This window comes from Eschrichtius robustus, chromosome 19, assembly GCF_028021215.1.
Source record: "Eschrichtius robustus isolate mEscRob2 chromosome 19, mEscRob2.pri, whole genome shotgun sequence".
NCBI lineage: Eukaryota > Metazoa > Chordata > Mammalia > Artiodactyla > Eschrichtiidae > Eschrichtius > Eschrichtius robustus.
The window spans coordinates 51222140-51237243 of record NC_090842.1 but is presented as its reverse complement, the minus strand read 5'-3'; the positions used below and the strand labels follow the sequence as shown (position 1 = coordinate 51237243).

Sequence of the window (15104 nt, the reverse complement as noted above, 5' to 3'; positions counted from 1 at the left end):
TGATGCTATGTCAGGTTAAGCTGCCTTAATTGCTTGGTGGTGTGTTAAAACACACACACACACACACACACACACACACACACACACACACACTCCCAAACTGGAGTCAGAGTCACACTATGCTTTGGAAAGAAAATCGCAGGAGAAGCTATAGGCAGTGGAAGATCATGAAAAACCAGTATTTGGAAGCATGGAACAAAAATAAAATAAAGTAAGGTTGGAGTGATACGTTTTATGTTTCTCCACTGGTTTTATGTATCAGAGATGCCATCACCATCCTCCAAGGGTTGTTTCAAAGATCAAATGAGGTAATGTACATAAAGCACTTAGCCCTGTTATTTTTATTTTTACTAAGATACTAAGCACATTACTTCAAGAGAATCACAAAGGGTTTCCGAAGGGAGGTATAAACAAACAAACAAACGAATACAGTGGTTTGAAAACCTTGCTATACAAAAAATTACCTAATAAGCTTTTTGTTTTTTAACAAAATGTAGTAGATTCCTAATAAGGAAAAGGCCCAAGAGAAAAATCAATCAATCTAGTCTATGAACAAGTAAGTCAACAAGTCTGTCACAGGTTAATCAATGAGTCTGTGTGTCTGTGTATGTGTGTCTCTCTCTCAACACAGGCGCGCGCGCGCACACACACACACACACACACACACACACACTAACTATGTCAAGAGATACCCAACTTCACAAGTCAGAAAAATACAACTTAAAACAAAATAGCATTGTCCGGCAAACAAGCAGAAGTTAAAAAGCCTGATGATATTCTGCGTTGTGTGGGGAGAGCAGCCCTTTCTATACCCAGCGATGGGAGTACAGACCACTAGTCCTTTGGAAGGGCAATTTAACAAAAACCGTAATACACACGTTAAGACAGACATTCCAGATGAGGCGCAAACACAAAACCAGCAACATCAGAGAAGGTGATCAAAACCCAGTAAGATCACTTACCTGAAGCCCTTCTTCGCCTACACTGAGGGTCTCCTAGGGTTGGGTGTGTCCAAGGCTGGGAAGGCCCCTGGGGAGCACTGTGGTGGCGCTGGGAACGGGGTAATGCAGAGGGGGCGTGAGAAAGACAGGGGTCTGCCTCTGAGGAAGAGCTGGGCACAGAGAGCTGGCTGCTCTGCAAGAGGGACAGGAAGGGGGCAGGCGCTGCTGGGCAGCCTGGCGGAGCAGCGGCCTCAGCAGAGACCAGCTGGCTTATCAGTGTGGATTCCGAGGCAGCCACAAGAGTGATGCATTCATCATCCCAAGGGAGCTACAGGTGATGAGGGCTGGGGGCATGGAGATGGGAGGGTCTCCACAGATCCCACAAAAGCATCCATAAGAGAGGCAACTTCCAAGTTCAGAGAGAACTTAGAATGCAACATCACCGGGACGTGCAAGTTGAATCAAAATCGTGCTGCTTCCCATAGCTTCTTCTCCCACAAAGCCACAGTGTTGGAGGTGGAGGATGGGGCTACCCCCAGGACCTCAGGTAGTGCTCATTCAAGACAGCAAAGATCACAGTCAGAACTCCGACACAGCACTGCCCCATGCAGGGACCCATCCTGTACAAACACTGGCAATGTGGTCAAATTACTAGACAGGGGTGGGGGTGTGTGTGTGTGTGTGTGTGTGTGTGTGTGATACATGTGTACACATGTGCATGCATGCATGTATACATTTCTGCATCTATATATCTCACTTTGATTTACCTATATTCTTATGAGAATGTACAGTGCAAAATGGTTTGGTAACAATCTAGCTGGCTATCAAGAGGGGAGTGGTTAAAGACAGCAAGTATGCCAACTGTATTCACCCAGGAAAACAACTGAAAGTAGAAGGGAATACGTGTACTGGCAAAGAACTTCAAAATACTAGGCTGGCCAAAAGGTTTGTTCTTTTTTTCCATAAGATGGCTCTAGTAGCACTTAATTGTGTTTAACTTCATTCGAAACAATTTTGTTAGATTGTATTGTGACAGCTGTCATATCAGCGTGCATTTAAAAAAAAAAAATCAAAATTTTTTGGCGAATTTCTGTGTAGCCATTTTAATATTGAAGACGGAAGAAAAAAAGCAACATTTTCGGCATATTATGCTTTATTATTTCAAGAAAGGTAAAAATGCAACTGAAACGCAAAAAAAAGATTTGTGCAGTGCGTGGAGAAGGCGCTGTGACTGATCGAACGTGTCAAAAGTGGTTTGCGAAGTTTCGTGCTGGAGATTTCTCCCTGGACGATGCTCCACGGTCGGGTAGACCAGTTGACGTTGACAGCGATCGAATCGAGACAGTGATTGAGAACAATCAACGTCATACCGCGCGGGAGATAGCCGACACACTCAAAATATCCAAACCAAGCGCTGAAAATCATTTGCACCAGCTTGGTTACGTTAAGCGCTTTGATGTTTGGGTTCCACGTAAGTTAAGCGAAAAACACCTTCCTGACCGTATTTCTGCATACGATTCTCTACTTTTTTTTTTTTAAACATTTGGCTTCCACTTTTTTAAAAAAAAATTTATTTATCTTTATTTTTGGCTGCACCGGGTCTTCGTTGCTGCACGGGGGCTTTCTCTAGTTCTGGCGAGCGGGAGCTACTCTTCGTTGTGGTGTGCGGGTTTCTCGTTGCGGTGGCTTCTCTTGTTGCAGAGCACGGGGCTCTAGGTGCGCCGGCTTCAGTAGTTGTGGCACGTGGGCTCAGTAGCTGTGGCTCACAGGCTCAGTAGCTGTGGCACATGGGCTTAGTTCCTCCGCAGCATGTGGGATCTTCCTGGACCAGGGATCGAACCTGTGTCCGCTGCACCGGCAGGTGGATTCTTAACCACTGTGCCACCAGGGAAGTCCCAAATGCATAATCTTCCATCAGGATAACACAAAGACTGCATGTATATTTGATGACCAGGCAAAAACTGTTACAGCTTGGCTGGGAAGTTCTGATTCATCCGCTGTACACACCAGACACTGCACCTTCAGATTTCCATTTATTTAGGTCTTTACAAAATTCTCTTAATGGAAAAAATTTCAGTTCCCTGGATGACTGTAAAAGGCACCTGGAACAGTTCTTTGCTCAAAAAGATAAAAGTTTTGGGAAGATGGAATTATGAAGTTGCCTGAAAAATGGCAGAAGGTAGTGGAACAAAAGGGTAAATATGTTGTTCAATAAAGCTCTTCGTGAAAATGAAAAATGTGTCCTTTATTTTTACTTAAAAACCAAAGGCACTTTTTTGGCCAACTCAATACATTCTTAAGTTAAATTTGCCAATAAGACAGTGTGTTCTAATTTTCATTAAAAGCTCCACGCATGTGAATGTGTATAAAAGCACTGAAAAAGGTCTGCAAGTTCAGAGCCTGAACAGGTCACAGAGGCCTCCCAGGAGGGAGGGAGGGAGGAAAGGGGGCTGGAGAAGGATGTCATGGACTTTCTTTTAATGCTCCATGATCCGATGTATAAATGTTTCTCTTTACACTTAATTTATCCCTTTTTGTAAGTTAAGAAGCCGAATAGCTCAGAGCTCAGACCATACTCTAACCCCCTCACACCACAGCCTCTGGAGATGGGGCTACATGGCCAGGTTTGACACAGTGACTCAGAAGACACCTCCTGAAGGACAAAGAGACCTTTGAAATCGCTTAGCACTTCTCAAGAGGATCTGATTTCACATAAACATCATACACTCAATTTAAGACTTTTACTAATGATTCAGCATATGTTAGAAGCTGTACTTACACAATCTCAGTGCTGTCTTCACAGAAGTCAATGTGCAATGTGACAGGTTTTGTGCAGTATAGTCTGAATTTTTTTGCTCTGTAGGGAAGCCGCATAAAAGTTTCTACTGCAACTCGGATGCTTAACAGTGAAACAGAAACAGTTCCATGATTAAAAAAATTATATATAACATATTTCTTTAAAGTACACCTACATAATTAAAATACTTAACATGAAACAAAACACACAAAACATGATTATTTCTGTTTCTATTATAGCCACCAACAGCAGCAAGTGCTTGGAGACATTTGCCCAGCAAGGTGAAAACTGGTTCTTGGGGGCTGAGAAAAATCTTCCTTTTTTATGTATAAAGCACAGATATACATATAGTACATAAAAGATACTCAGTAATCTTTGGCGTTAAAATTTCATGGCATGGGGGCGGGGAGGCATTAGAAAAACACTGTCTCCTTAGATTGAGAAACACTGGGTAATAACGAACAAACCTGGAAGCAAATTCTATTTAAGTTTTTAAAATACAATTCAAATACACGACCCGAATTACCTTGAAGCTTCTGTAAATAAGCAGATGTTTTAAGAATTAGTATTGGTCAACTTTGCACAAAAGAGCTGATGGACTGAGGTTTCATAAGTTGTTCAGCGTTTTTATTTCCATTCTCCTTCAGGCAAACAACAGAGCACTTGAACATATGGTTTCGACATCAACAGGTTCTCAGGGGCCGTGTGTGGGCAGCCTGGCCACCTCGGTCGCGGACAGTTTAGAAAAGGCGGCTGCCCTAACCGCCCCTCCGGGCCTCCCTGCTCTAATCATACGACTCTCTTGCCCAAAACAAACTAAACTTAAAACTCCAAATACTAAGAGGAAATCTCTCCAAACCATTAAATACGATGTTATTTTTAATAACCACTATGGTTATAAGGGTGCAGAACCACAAGCTGGAAAGGCACCTCCTTTTCCATGAAGACCTGCCAGCCCCGCTGTGGGAGCGGCTCCCTGACACAGACTCCCCATCAGGGCACCCGCCTCCCCTGCAGCTGGGACCGCTCTTTCTCTTTCGGAAGAAGGGTCCTCATGTTTATTATTTATTATTTATTAAACTGATATCCTCTGACTCTGGGATAGGAAACCATGAAAAAATTACCACAAACACCAAGACTGACTTGCTGACAGTGTTTTCTAGGGAACCGTGGTGTGTGGTCCTGGAGTCACGGAGGGTCACTCTGAATGGCCTCCCGTCTTCTGTGACAGTCACACCCTCACTCTGTTAAGCAGGACAACGAGGGACACACGCTCTGCTCTCTGCAATCTGAGGCTGTGCCAGCAAACCACCCCTTCTGTGGCAACAAGAAGAGTTTCTCTCTGCCTCCTGGTAGCCAGGCAACCCGAAGGACCCATTCCATCACCTGAGCAAACTCAGGGGACATGCCACGCCAGGCCAGGAGAGCAGCTGACAGAGAGCACCTGCACTTTCTAGGAAGGAAGGCAGAAGGAGGGCCGGAGCCGCCTGCTGAGTCCTCATCCTGAGCACCTGCTCTTACATTCACTGCTTGTAAAACCGGAACCTGCAAGTCTTCCCTTCTTGAAGCTCTCGCCCCTTACTTTGAAAATTGACATTCTCCTTGAAAACTGACATTTGTCCCCTAAAGAGCATAAGGCAAAATAAATAATACATACATACTTTTTGGATTTCACTGGAATGTACTTGGCAAAATCCACAAGGAAACACTCTGTGAGGTAATGGTCTGCTGAAGACACTATTGACTTAATTACAGCCCTGCACCAGCACTTCAGTTCCTCACAATAAACCACACAAACCTACAAAATAAAAAGAAAACTTCAGTGTTAAAACCTCTAGTCATACTCAGAAAATTGTAAGATACTAATGAAAGAAATCAAAAATGACACAAACAGATGGAGAGATATACCACGTTCTTGGATTGGAAGAATCAATATTGTGAAAATGACTATACTGCCCAAAGCAATCTACAGATTCAATGCAATCCCTATCAAATTACCAATGACATTTTTCACAGAATTAGAACAAAAAAACTTACAATTTGTATGGAAATACAAAAGACCATGAATAGCCAAAGCAATTTTGAGAAAGAAAAATGGAGATGGAAGAATCAGGCTCCCTGACTTCAGACTATACTACAAAGCCACAGTAATCAAGACCGTATGGTACTGGCACAAACACAGAAATATATATCAATGGAACAGGATAGAAAGTCCAGAGACAAACCCACACACCTATGGTCACCTGATCGTTGACAAAGGAGGCAAGACTATACAATGGAGAAAAGACAGTCTTTTCAGTAAGTGGTGTTGGGAAAACTGGACAGCTACATGTAAAAGAGTGAAATTAGAACACTCCCTAACACCATTCACAAAAATAAACTCAAAATGGATTAAAGACCTAAATGTAAAGCCAGATACTATAAAACTCTTGGAGGAAAACATAGGCAGAACACTCTTGACATAAATAACAGCAAGGTCTTTTTCAAAGCACCCCCTATAGTAATGAAAATAAAAACAAAAATAAACAAATGAGACCTAATTAAACTTAAAAGCTTTTGCACAGCAGAGGAAACCATAAACAAAACAAAAAGACAACCCTCAGAATGGGAGAAAAATATTGGGTTGGCCAAGAAGTTCCTTCAGTTTTTAAGTAAAAATAAGAGACACATTTTTCATTTTCTCCAAGAACTTTACTGAACAACGTATTCACCCTTTGGTTCCACTACCTTTCATGATTTTTCAGGCAACTTCATAATTCCATCTTCCCAAAACTTTTTATCTTTTTGAGCAAAAAACTGTTCCAGGTGCCTTTTACAGTCGTCCAGGGAATTGAACATTTTTCCATTAAGAGAATTTTGTAAAGACCTAAATAAATGGAAATCTGGAGGTGCAGTGTCTGGTGCATACGGCGGATGAATGAGAACTTCCCAGCCAAGCTGTAATAGTTTTTGCCTGGTCATGAAAGAAACATGCAGTCTTTGCGTTATCCTGATGGAAGATTATGAGTTTTCTGTTGACTAATTCTGGATGCTTTTTGTCGAGTGCTGCTTTCAGTTGGTCTAACTGGGAGCAGTACTTGTTGGAATCAATCGTTTGGTTTTCCAGCAGGAGCTCATAATAGAGGACTCCCTTCCAATCCCACCATATACACAACATCACCTTCTTTGGATGAAGACCAGCCTTTGGTGTGGTTCGTGGTGATTCATGTCCCTCGCCCCACGATCTCTTCCATTCCACATCATTATGCAGTAACCACTTTTCATCGCCTATCACAATTTGTTTAAAAAACGGAACATTTTCAATACGTTTCAGTAGAGAATGGATACGGAAACACGGTCAAGAAGGTTTTTTTTTCGCTTCACTTACGTGGAACCCAAACATCAAAGCGCTTAACGTAACCAAGCTGGTGCAAATGATTTTCAGCGCTTGGTTTGGATATTTTGAGTGTGTCGGCTATCTCCCGCGTGGTATGACGTTGATTGTTCTCAATCACTGTCTCGATTCGATCGCTGTCAACGTCAACTGGTCTACCCGACCGTGGAGCATCGTCCAGCGAGAAATCTCCAGCACGAAACTTCGCAAACCACTTTTGACACGTTCGATCAGTCACAGCGCCTTCTCCACGCACTGCACAAAATCTTTTTTTTGCGTTTCAGTTGCATTTTCACCTTTCTTGAAATAATAAAGCATAATATGCGGAAAATGTTGCTTTTTTCCTTCCATCTTCAATATTAAAATGGCTACACAGAAATTCACCAATTTTGATTATTTTTTTTAAATGCATGCTGATATGTCACCATACAATCTAACAAAATTGTTTTGAATGAAGTTAAAGACAACCAAGCACTATTAGAGCCATCTTAGGAAAAAAATGAATGAACCTTTTGGCCAACCCAATATCTGCAAATGAAGCAACTGACAAAGGATTAATCTCCAAAATATACAAAACAGCTCATGCAGCTCAATATCAAAAAAAAAAAACCCAACCCAATAAAAAGTGGGTTAGAAGACCTAAATAGACATCTCTCCAAAGAAGACATATAGACAGTTAAAAAGCACATGAAAAGATGCTCAACATCACTAATTATTAGAGAAATGCAAATCAAAACTGCAATGAAGTATCACCTCACACCGGTAAGAATGGCCATCATCAAAAAATCTACAAACAATAAACGCTGGAGGGGGTGTGGAGAAAAGGGAACCCTCCTACACTGTTGGTGGGAATGTAAACTGGTATGGCCACTATGGAGAACAGTATGGAGGTTCCTTAAAGAACTAAAAATAGAACTACCATATGATCCAGCAATCCCTGGGCATATATCCGGAGAAAACCATAATTCGAAAAGACACATGCACCCCAATGTTCATTGCAGCACTATTTTATTGAGCTCAATATTGAGCCAGGACGTGGAAGCAACCTAAATGTCCACCGACAGAGGAATGGATAAAGATGATGTGGTATACATACACAATGTAATATTACTCAGCCGTAAAAAAGAATGAAATAATGCCATTTGCAGCAACATGGATGGACCTAGAGATTGTCATACTGAGTGAAGTAAATCAGACAGAGAAAGACAAATATCATATGCTATCGCTTTTATGTGGAATCCAAAAAAAGAGTACCAATGTACTTACCTACAAAACAGAAATAGAGTTATAGATGTAGAAAACAAACTTATGGTTACCGGGGAGTAAGTTGGGGGGCGGGGGGTGGAGGGATAAGCTGGAAGACTGGGATTAACATATACCCACTGCTATATATAAAATAGATAACTAATAAGGACCTACTGTATAGCACAGAGAACTCTACTCAATACTCTATAATGGCCTATATGGGAAAAGAATCTAAAAAAGAGTGGATGTATGTATAACAGATTCACTTTGTTGTACACCTGCAACTAACATAACGTAAATCAACCATACTACAATAAAAATTTTAAAAATTAAATTAAAAATCTCTAGTCAATAATGAGAGAACTAAAAGGTACTCTCAACATCATCTCATACCTTTTACCTTAAAGATGCAAGGAGGCTGGATCACCCCAAGCTAAACACTGCTTATTGGGAAAACAAGAACACAGGGCACCTGAATTCTATTTCATTGGTTTTCTTACTACAATCACTTTGACTTCTTAACTAAGGAGAATTTTTAGGAAGTGAAATAAGGAAAATGCATTGCCTTACCTTCTTAAATCAGAAAACAAAACTTACAAATAATTGTCAGTCATGTGCCAGGACAACACGAAATCACAACCCCAGGCTCATCTTCCCGGTTCTGCTTCCCATGCCTGTTTACCACCCTCTAACATTTGTTTGCTATCAGCCACAACTGGACGTCAGTGCCATGATGAAGGGGATTTTTGTCTTTTTGTTTACTGCCATATTCCCAGCACCTAGAACAGTGCTTGGCAGGTACTATGTCTTCAAAAACTACTCAGTGAATGACTGCATAAATACCTGCAGCCCCCTTTTAGGGAAACTGCCCTGCTAGAGTGACAGTGCTTGGCATCCTGACTGTCCCATGGGACTGCCAGGCCACAGACAGGCAAACCATATGCTGACCACAGGCTTATAAAGTGGCTCAGCGGGGAGAGCTGTGCCCAACAGGGAAGAAGTGGGACAGTGGAGATCCCTGCCCTTGGGAACTGAAGTTGGAAAACACAGGGCAGCTATTCTGCAAGGGATGTGTTCCTGAGAGCCTCACATAATTCAGGACTCAAATAATTCAGGAGAAATTGTGCCAAAGGATGGAGGGTATTTCTGTTTCATGCTTAAGTCAAAGAAACCTGTAGCTAATAATTCACACAGTCAGTTAACTTTGAAAAGGTGGTATACTAGGGCTTCCTCTAGCCAATAAAGAGATAATTTAAGCATCAAGAAAAATGATTACAACTGATGAATACATTAAAAGCCATGAGTTCAATACAGTACTTAAAAATAACAAGGAGAGAAAAACAAAACAAACCTCTAGATGTAAATGTAGATAACTAGGCACAGGAAAATTAATACGGGAAAGAATCAAGCAATTTTTCCACCTTTCCAGTATTACTTCAGGAAGCCAAACAGTTCTAACAGATGAGGGAAAGTTCTCTATGGAAGAATTCCAGCTCATGAATGCAGAAGCAATGTGAAAATGACCATTTTGCAAGCATAAATGAAAGAGCTGATTTGGGCGGTGGTGGTCACTGGACAGCATTACTAGCTGACGGGAACCACAGGCGGCACTTAGGCTGCCGCCATCTGAATGCAGCGGTCAACCTCAGCGTCACCAAAAGTGAGATTCTCTCCCAATTCAATACAAGAGGAACCTCACAGCACCAGTCATTCTTGGGGAAAAAAAGTGACTATAAATGTAATCAAAGCTTTATATTTATCAGTCTGCAGGAAATACAGGGGATGAAGGGAAAAGTTCACCACCACCACAAGGAAGCAACCAGGCTATACAGAACGTGGAATATTTTAAAAGGACAACTTACTTGGTTTCGTTTCTTCAACAAGTAAACGGTGGACTTCCCTGGTGGCGCAGTGGTTAAGAATCCACCTGCCAATGCAGGGGACACGGGTTCGATCCCTGGTCCAGGAAGATCCCACATGCTGCGGAGCAACTAAGCCTGTGCGCCACAACTACTGGGCCTGCACTCTAGAGCTTGCGAGCCATAACTACTGAGCTCATGTGCCACAACTACTGAAGCCCGTACGCCTAAAGCCCGTGCTCTGCAACGAAGAGTAGCCCCCACTCACCACAACTAGAGAAAGCCCGTGTGCAGCAACAAAGACCCAACGCAGCCAAAAATAAAATAAATAAATTTAAAAAACAAACAAACAAACAAGTAAATGGCATGCAAAAAATAATGGTTTTTTAAAAAATTTTTATTTATTTATTTATGGCTGTGTTGGGTCTTCGCTTCTGTGCGAGGGCTTTCTCTAGTTGTGGCAAGCGGGGGCCACTCTTCATTGCGGTGCGCGGGCCTCTCACTATCGCGGCCTCTCTTGTTGCGGAGCGCAGGCTCCAGACGCGCAGGCTCAGTAATTGTGGCTCACGGGCCCAGCTGCTCTGCGGCATGTGGGATCTTCCCAGACCAGGGCTCGAACCCATGTCCCCTGCATTGGCAGGCAGATTCTCAACCACTGCGCCACCAGGGAAGCCCCAAAAATAATGTTATTAATGATTATTTAGGGTGGGCTGAGGAATTCAAATCATTTCTAATGTTTCTCATAGTTTATAAATCTTTTCCTATCACACTGTTATAAAAATTCAAATTCTTCTGAGAAATGACTAACCTGCAGAGAGAAGCAGACAATGGGCACAGAGCTGAGGGTGCAGGAAAGGAAGGAGGGGCCACAATGTGGAGTAAGGAAAATAAAACACCACGAGTTGGTCAAAGTCACAAGCAACCAAAAGGGAGGCACTGGCCCTAGACTGGAAACCCCCATGCTCCCTCTGCTAAGGTCCCTGTGACGGATCTAGAATGATCCTCTGGTTCCCAGCCCCAGGACGATGACTCTATGCCTGAATTTAGATGACACTCCATCTCCTCTTGCCCCATGTGAACCTGATACAAGAACTGTCACTTTCCATGACTAGCCCAACTCTTATGCAACCAAATGAACCTAACACAAGGCAATGATCTTAAGCAGTTGAAATACTCTAAAAGTTTTTATCATCTGAGTTGCTGAAACAGTCTACATTTTGAGTAGTATTTCAAGACATGTTGTTTAAAGCACATTTAGATACATACCTGCTCTTCTTCCAACATTAGTGGTTTCATTTCTAAATCTTGACACATGCTGTTATAGAAGTCATTCATGGCACTATTTAGTTTTTGATAGTCAACTTCACTATCTAAAATGGGACTACGTCCTTTTATAATAACCCAGAAGCAACTTGGATCTTCGATCTGTAAAATTTTTAAAAGACAAAACAATGCATGATTTAAAAGTGGAACCATAAAATAATAAACCTTAGAATCACAGTAACTGTTTCAAATTTAAGTGCTCTAACAAATTCTTGACAAGTACTTCTGTCTTAAATGGTCAGATAGAAGATAAAAGACCCTCAAACTATCACCTTGTATACCTTAAACTTATATAATGTCATATGTCAATTATACTTCAATAAAACTCGGAAAAACGATAAAAGATGCAAAGATAAAACTCTAAAACACGTAACCAATAATATGTAATTTAGAATCATGTGCTGTGACTGAAAAAGCAAACAGAGATCAATGTCCTTGATCTGTACTTTCAAAATATCCATAACAAAATACAAAAGCAAGGTTGAGAACAGCGTTTTTTGTACTCTATGTCTTTCATAAGAAAGAGAGGGAAATGTGAATGTATGTGCATTCTGCTCATGTTAAAATAAAGAAATGGCAGATAAACCAAAAACATACAAATTATTACCTACAGAGGAAGCCAGGAATGGGGTAGAAGGAAGAGGGATGAAAGACTTCTCTGAATGTATCTTATTATCTATTAGTGTTATTAGAAACCAAGATTTTCATCATTAGAGAAAGAATACAAATATAAAATGAAAAGTTAAATTTGAATTGAAAATATCAGTAAGAGCTCATGATTTTTCAAATGTACTGTATTTCCTGTCTACTGAGAGGGCCTAAAAGCAATGACATCCCAAGATTTTGGATCCCAGATACCTGGTGACAGGAGTACATAAGCATTCTATTTTTCTGAATGTTTGAACATTTTTATAATAAATAGTTGGAAAAAAGAACAGCTGGCCATTCTGGTTCCAGTAATGGCAGAGTGGTTCATATGGACTAACCCACCTGCAAGTAACAATGATAAACCCTGGAAAAAAAGAAAATGACAACCTGAAGGCACTGAAGAGTGACCAAAAGCAGGTGGGAGATTCAATCCTTGAAGGGAGGCAACATGGCTGGGTGAGACCCATGTTCATAAACAGCTTTTCCCCTGAAAACAGCCCCAGTCCTGGGGGTGCAGAACACAACTGAAGCAGAAGCCACCCTGTTTGTGGCTTGAGAAACCAGAGAACGGAGTCTGGGGCTGCCAGAGCAGCTGTACATGAAGGGGAGAAATGCTGAGCCACAGAGGGGAGAGCCCTGAAGTCTGCACACAAAACCCCTCAAATCCTCGGCAGAGCCTGAACTGCATGGTGAGACTCCAGGGAGTCCTGGGAGAAGCCACAGTCGGGAGGCTGATGGAAATACAGTTTCAGCTTCTGCCCACGAGAACTGCAGGACTCTGGGCACAGAGTGACTGCCCAAACCTCTGCACTAAGAGGCCACCCAAACTCACAGCATAAGGCCATGTCCCCTCTACAATGCCTGCCTGAGAAAGAACTACTTTTGTCCCAGCCAACACCTGACACAGGCCCTTGACCTTCCCTTGTCACAGAACTTACTGAAAAGGGCCTCAGTTGTGGAGCCTACCTATCCCTTTGGGATGTGTATGTATCTCCTACCACTCTGGAGTATTCCTTCTCAAGGACCTGATAACCAATTCCTTTGGGATGTAACCATCTGGAAGGACAGGGCCCCGGCCTCCCAGTCTCTGCGGGAATTCAGAAGCCTGGCCCCAGAGGCAGCGGACACAGCTGCCCCACCACAGTGACACTGACCCACCCTCTGTCATTTTCCACTGGAGCCCCTCCCCTCGTCCTCCTCACTCTCCCTTTAAAACGTCCGGTCACCTCCACACAAATTGGAACGGAACTCAGCTCCCTCCCTTACATCAGCAGTCACTGAATACAATCTGTTTTCACTGCTTTAACCAATGTCCGGCTTTGATTCTGTTTGACACTCATCACAGGAAAACGGAGTTTGGAGCAGGAGTTAAGGAGGCTCAGTAAACACCTCAGGCTCCCTGAGAACCCCTGCAGTGCCAGGCCTGAGGAGTAAAGACCATGTTGCAGGACAAAGAGAATGTGCTCTGTCAACAAGGGCAAAATCAAGAGGTCTCCAAAGAACTATAAACCAAGCCTCCCAAAGCGCTGACAGAGCACACAGTAGTTCCCAATCACCACAACCCCTAGTGTAGCATGAACAATACTAGACAGGCAAAGAAATGAGAATGCAGTGCACAGCCAAGGCAAAAAACAGCCAACAGAAAGTGAACCCAAGACTGCCCGGATGTTGAAGTGAACAGGCAAGGACTTAAAAGCAGCTATTATAAATACCATGTTCAAAAACTTAAGGATAAGATGGCTATAGTGAGTTTGTTTTTTAAAAAGGAGAATTTCACGTAAGAAATGGAAACTATTAAAAAAAAAATAACCTTCGGAAAAGGGTAATTCTAGAACCAAAAAGTGAAACAAACAAAATAAAAAATTTATTAGTGGTGTGCTTACCACTCCTACTCAACATTGTGCTGGAGGTCCTAGCCAGTACAATAAGAAAAGATTGTCAGGAAAATGGGAAAAGAAGAAAGAAAAGTGTCTCTATTCACAATAAGAATATCTATGCAGAAAATTCTAAGGAGTCTACCAAAAATATACTAGAACTAATAAGTGACTGTAGCAAGATTCCAGGGTAAAAGGTCATATAATAAATTCAACTGCACGTCTACATTCCAGCAATAAAAATTGGAAATTTAAATTTTAAAAACAGTACCGTTTGCAATAGCACCAAAAAGCAGGAATTACTTAGGAATAAATCTAACAAAAAAATGAACAATTTGCATGCTAAAAGGTACAAAACACTGGTGAAATAAATCAAAGAAGGCCTGTAATGCAAATATACTATGTTCATGGAACGTTAAGATTTTGATTTTCCCCAAAATGGTCTATAAAAAGGACTCAATTCCAGCAGGAGTTGTGAAATCAACAAACTATTCATGAAATTCTTATTGGAAGGGCAAAGGAACTAGAATAGCCCGTATAATTCTGAAAAAGAACAACATAGTTGGAAGACACACTATCTGATTTCAAGACTTAATATAAAGCTGCAGTAATCAGAACTGTGTGGTACTGGAGAAAGCATAGATACATAAATCAACACAACAGAAACAGAGTCACGCATGTGTAGTCAAGTGATTTTCAATAAAGGCACAAAGGCAATTCAATGGAAGGAGGATAGTTTTTTCAACAAACGATGCTGGAACAATTAGATATATGCAAAAAAATGAACCTCGATCCATTCCTTGGATTTTTTCCATACAAAAATTAACTCACATGGATCATTTATCTAAATGTAAAATATAAGACTATAAAAAATGTTTGAGGAATACATGGGGGGAATCATTGTGACTGTGGTTAGGCAAAGATTTCTTAGATAAAACACCAAAAGTATAATTTGTATAAGCAAAAATTGATAAACTGGACTTAATCCAAATTTAAAACTTCAGCTCTTTGAAAGACATTGTTTAGAGAAGGAAGAGATAAGCC

General features: G+C 41.6%; 1 protein-coding gene across 2 annotated transcripts in view; it reads right to left on the bottom strand.

The window, feature by feature from the left end:
• TDRD12 (tudor domain containing 12) overlaps window positions 1-15104 on the bottom strand; it is an 82229-nt gene that overhangs the window by 62281 nt on the left and 4844 nt on the right. For both annotated transcript variants that reach the window (XM_068528345.1, XM_068528346.1), the window contains exons 2-4: window positions 11482-11640; window positions 5400-5536; window positions 3721-3840 (exon numbers count right to left, since the gene is read on the bottom strand). In XM_068528345.1, coding sequence (XP_068384446.1) covers window positions 3721-3840; window positions 5400-5536; window positions 11482-11640 — 416 coding nt within the window. The remainder of the gene's footprint in view (window positions 1-3720; window positions 3841-5399; window positions 5537-11481; window positions 11641-15104) is intronic.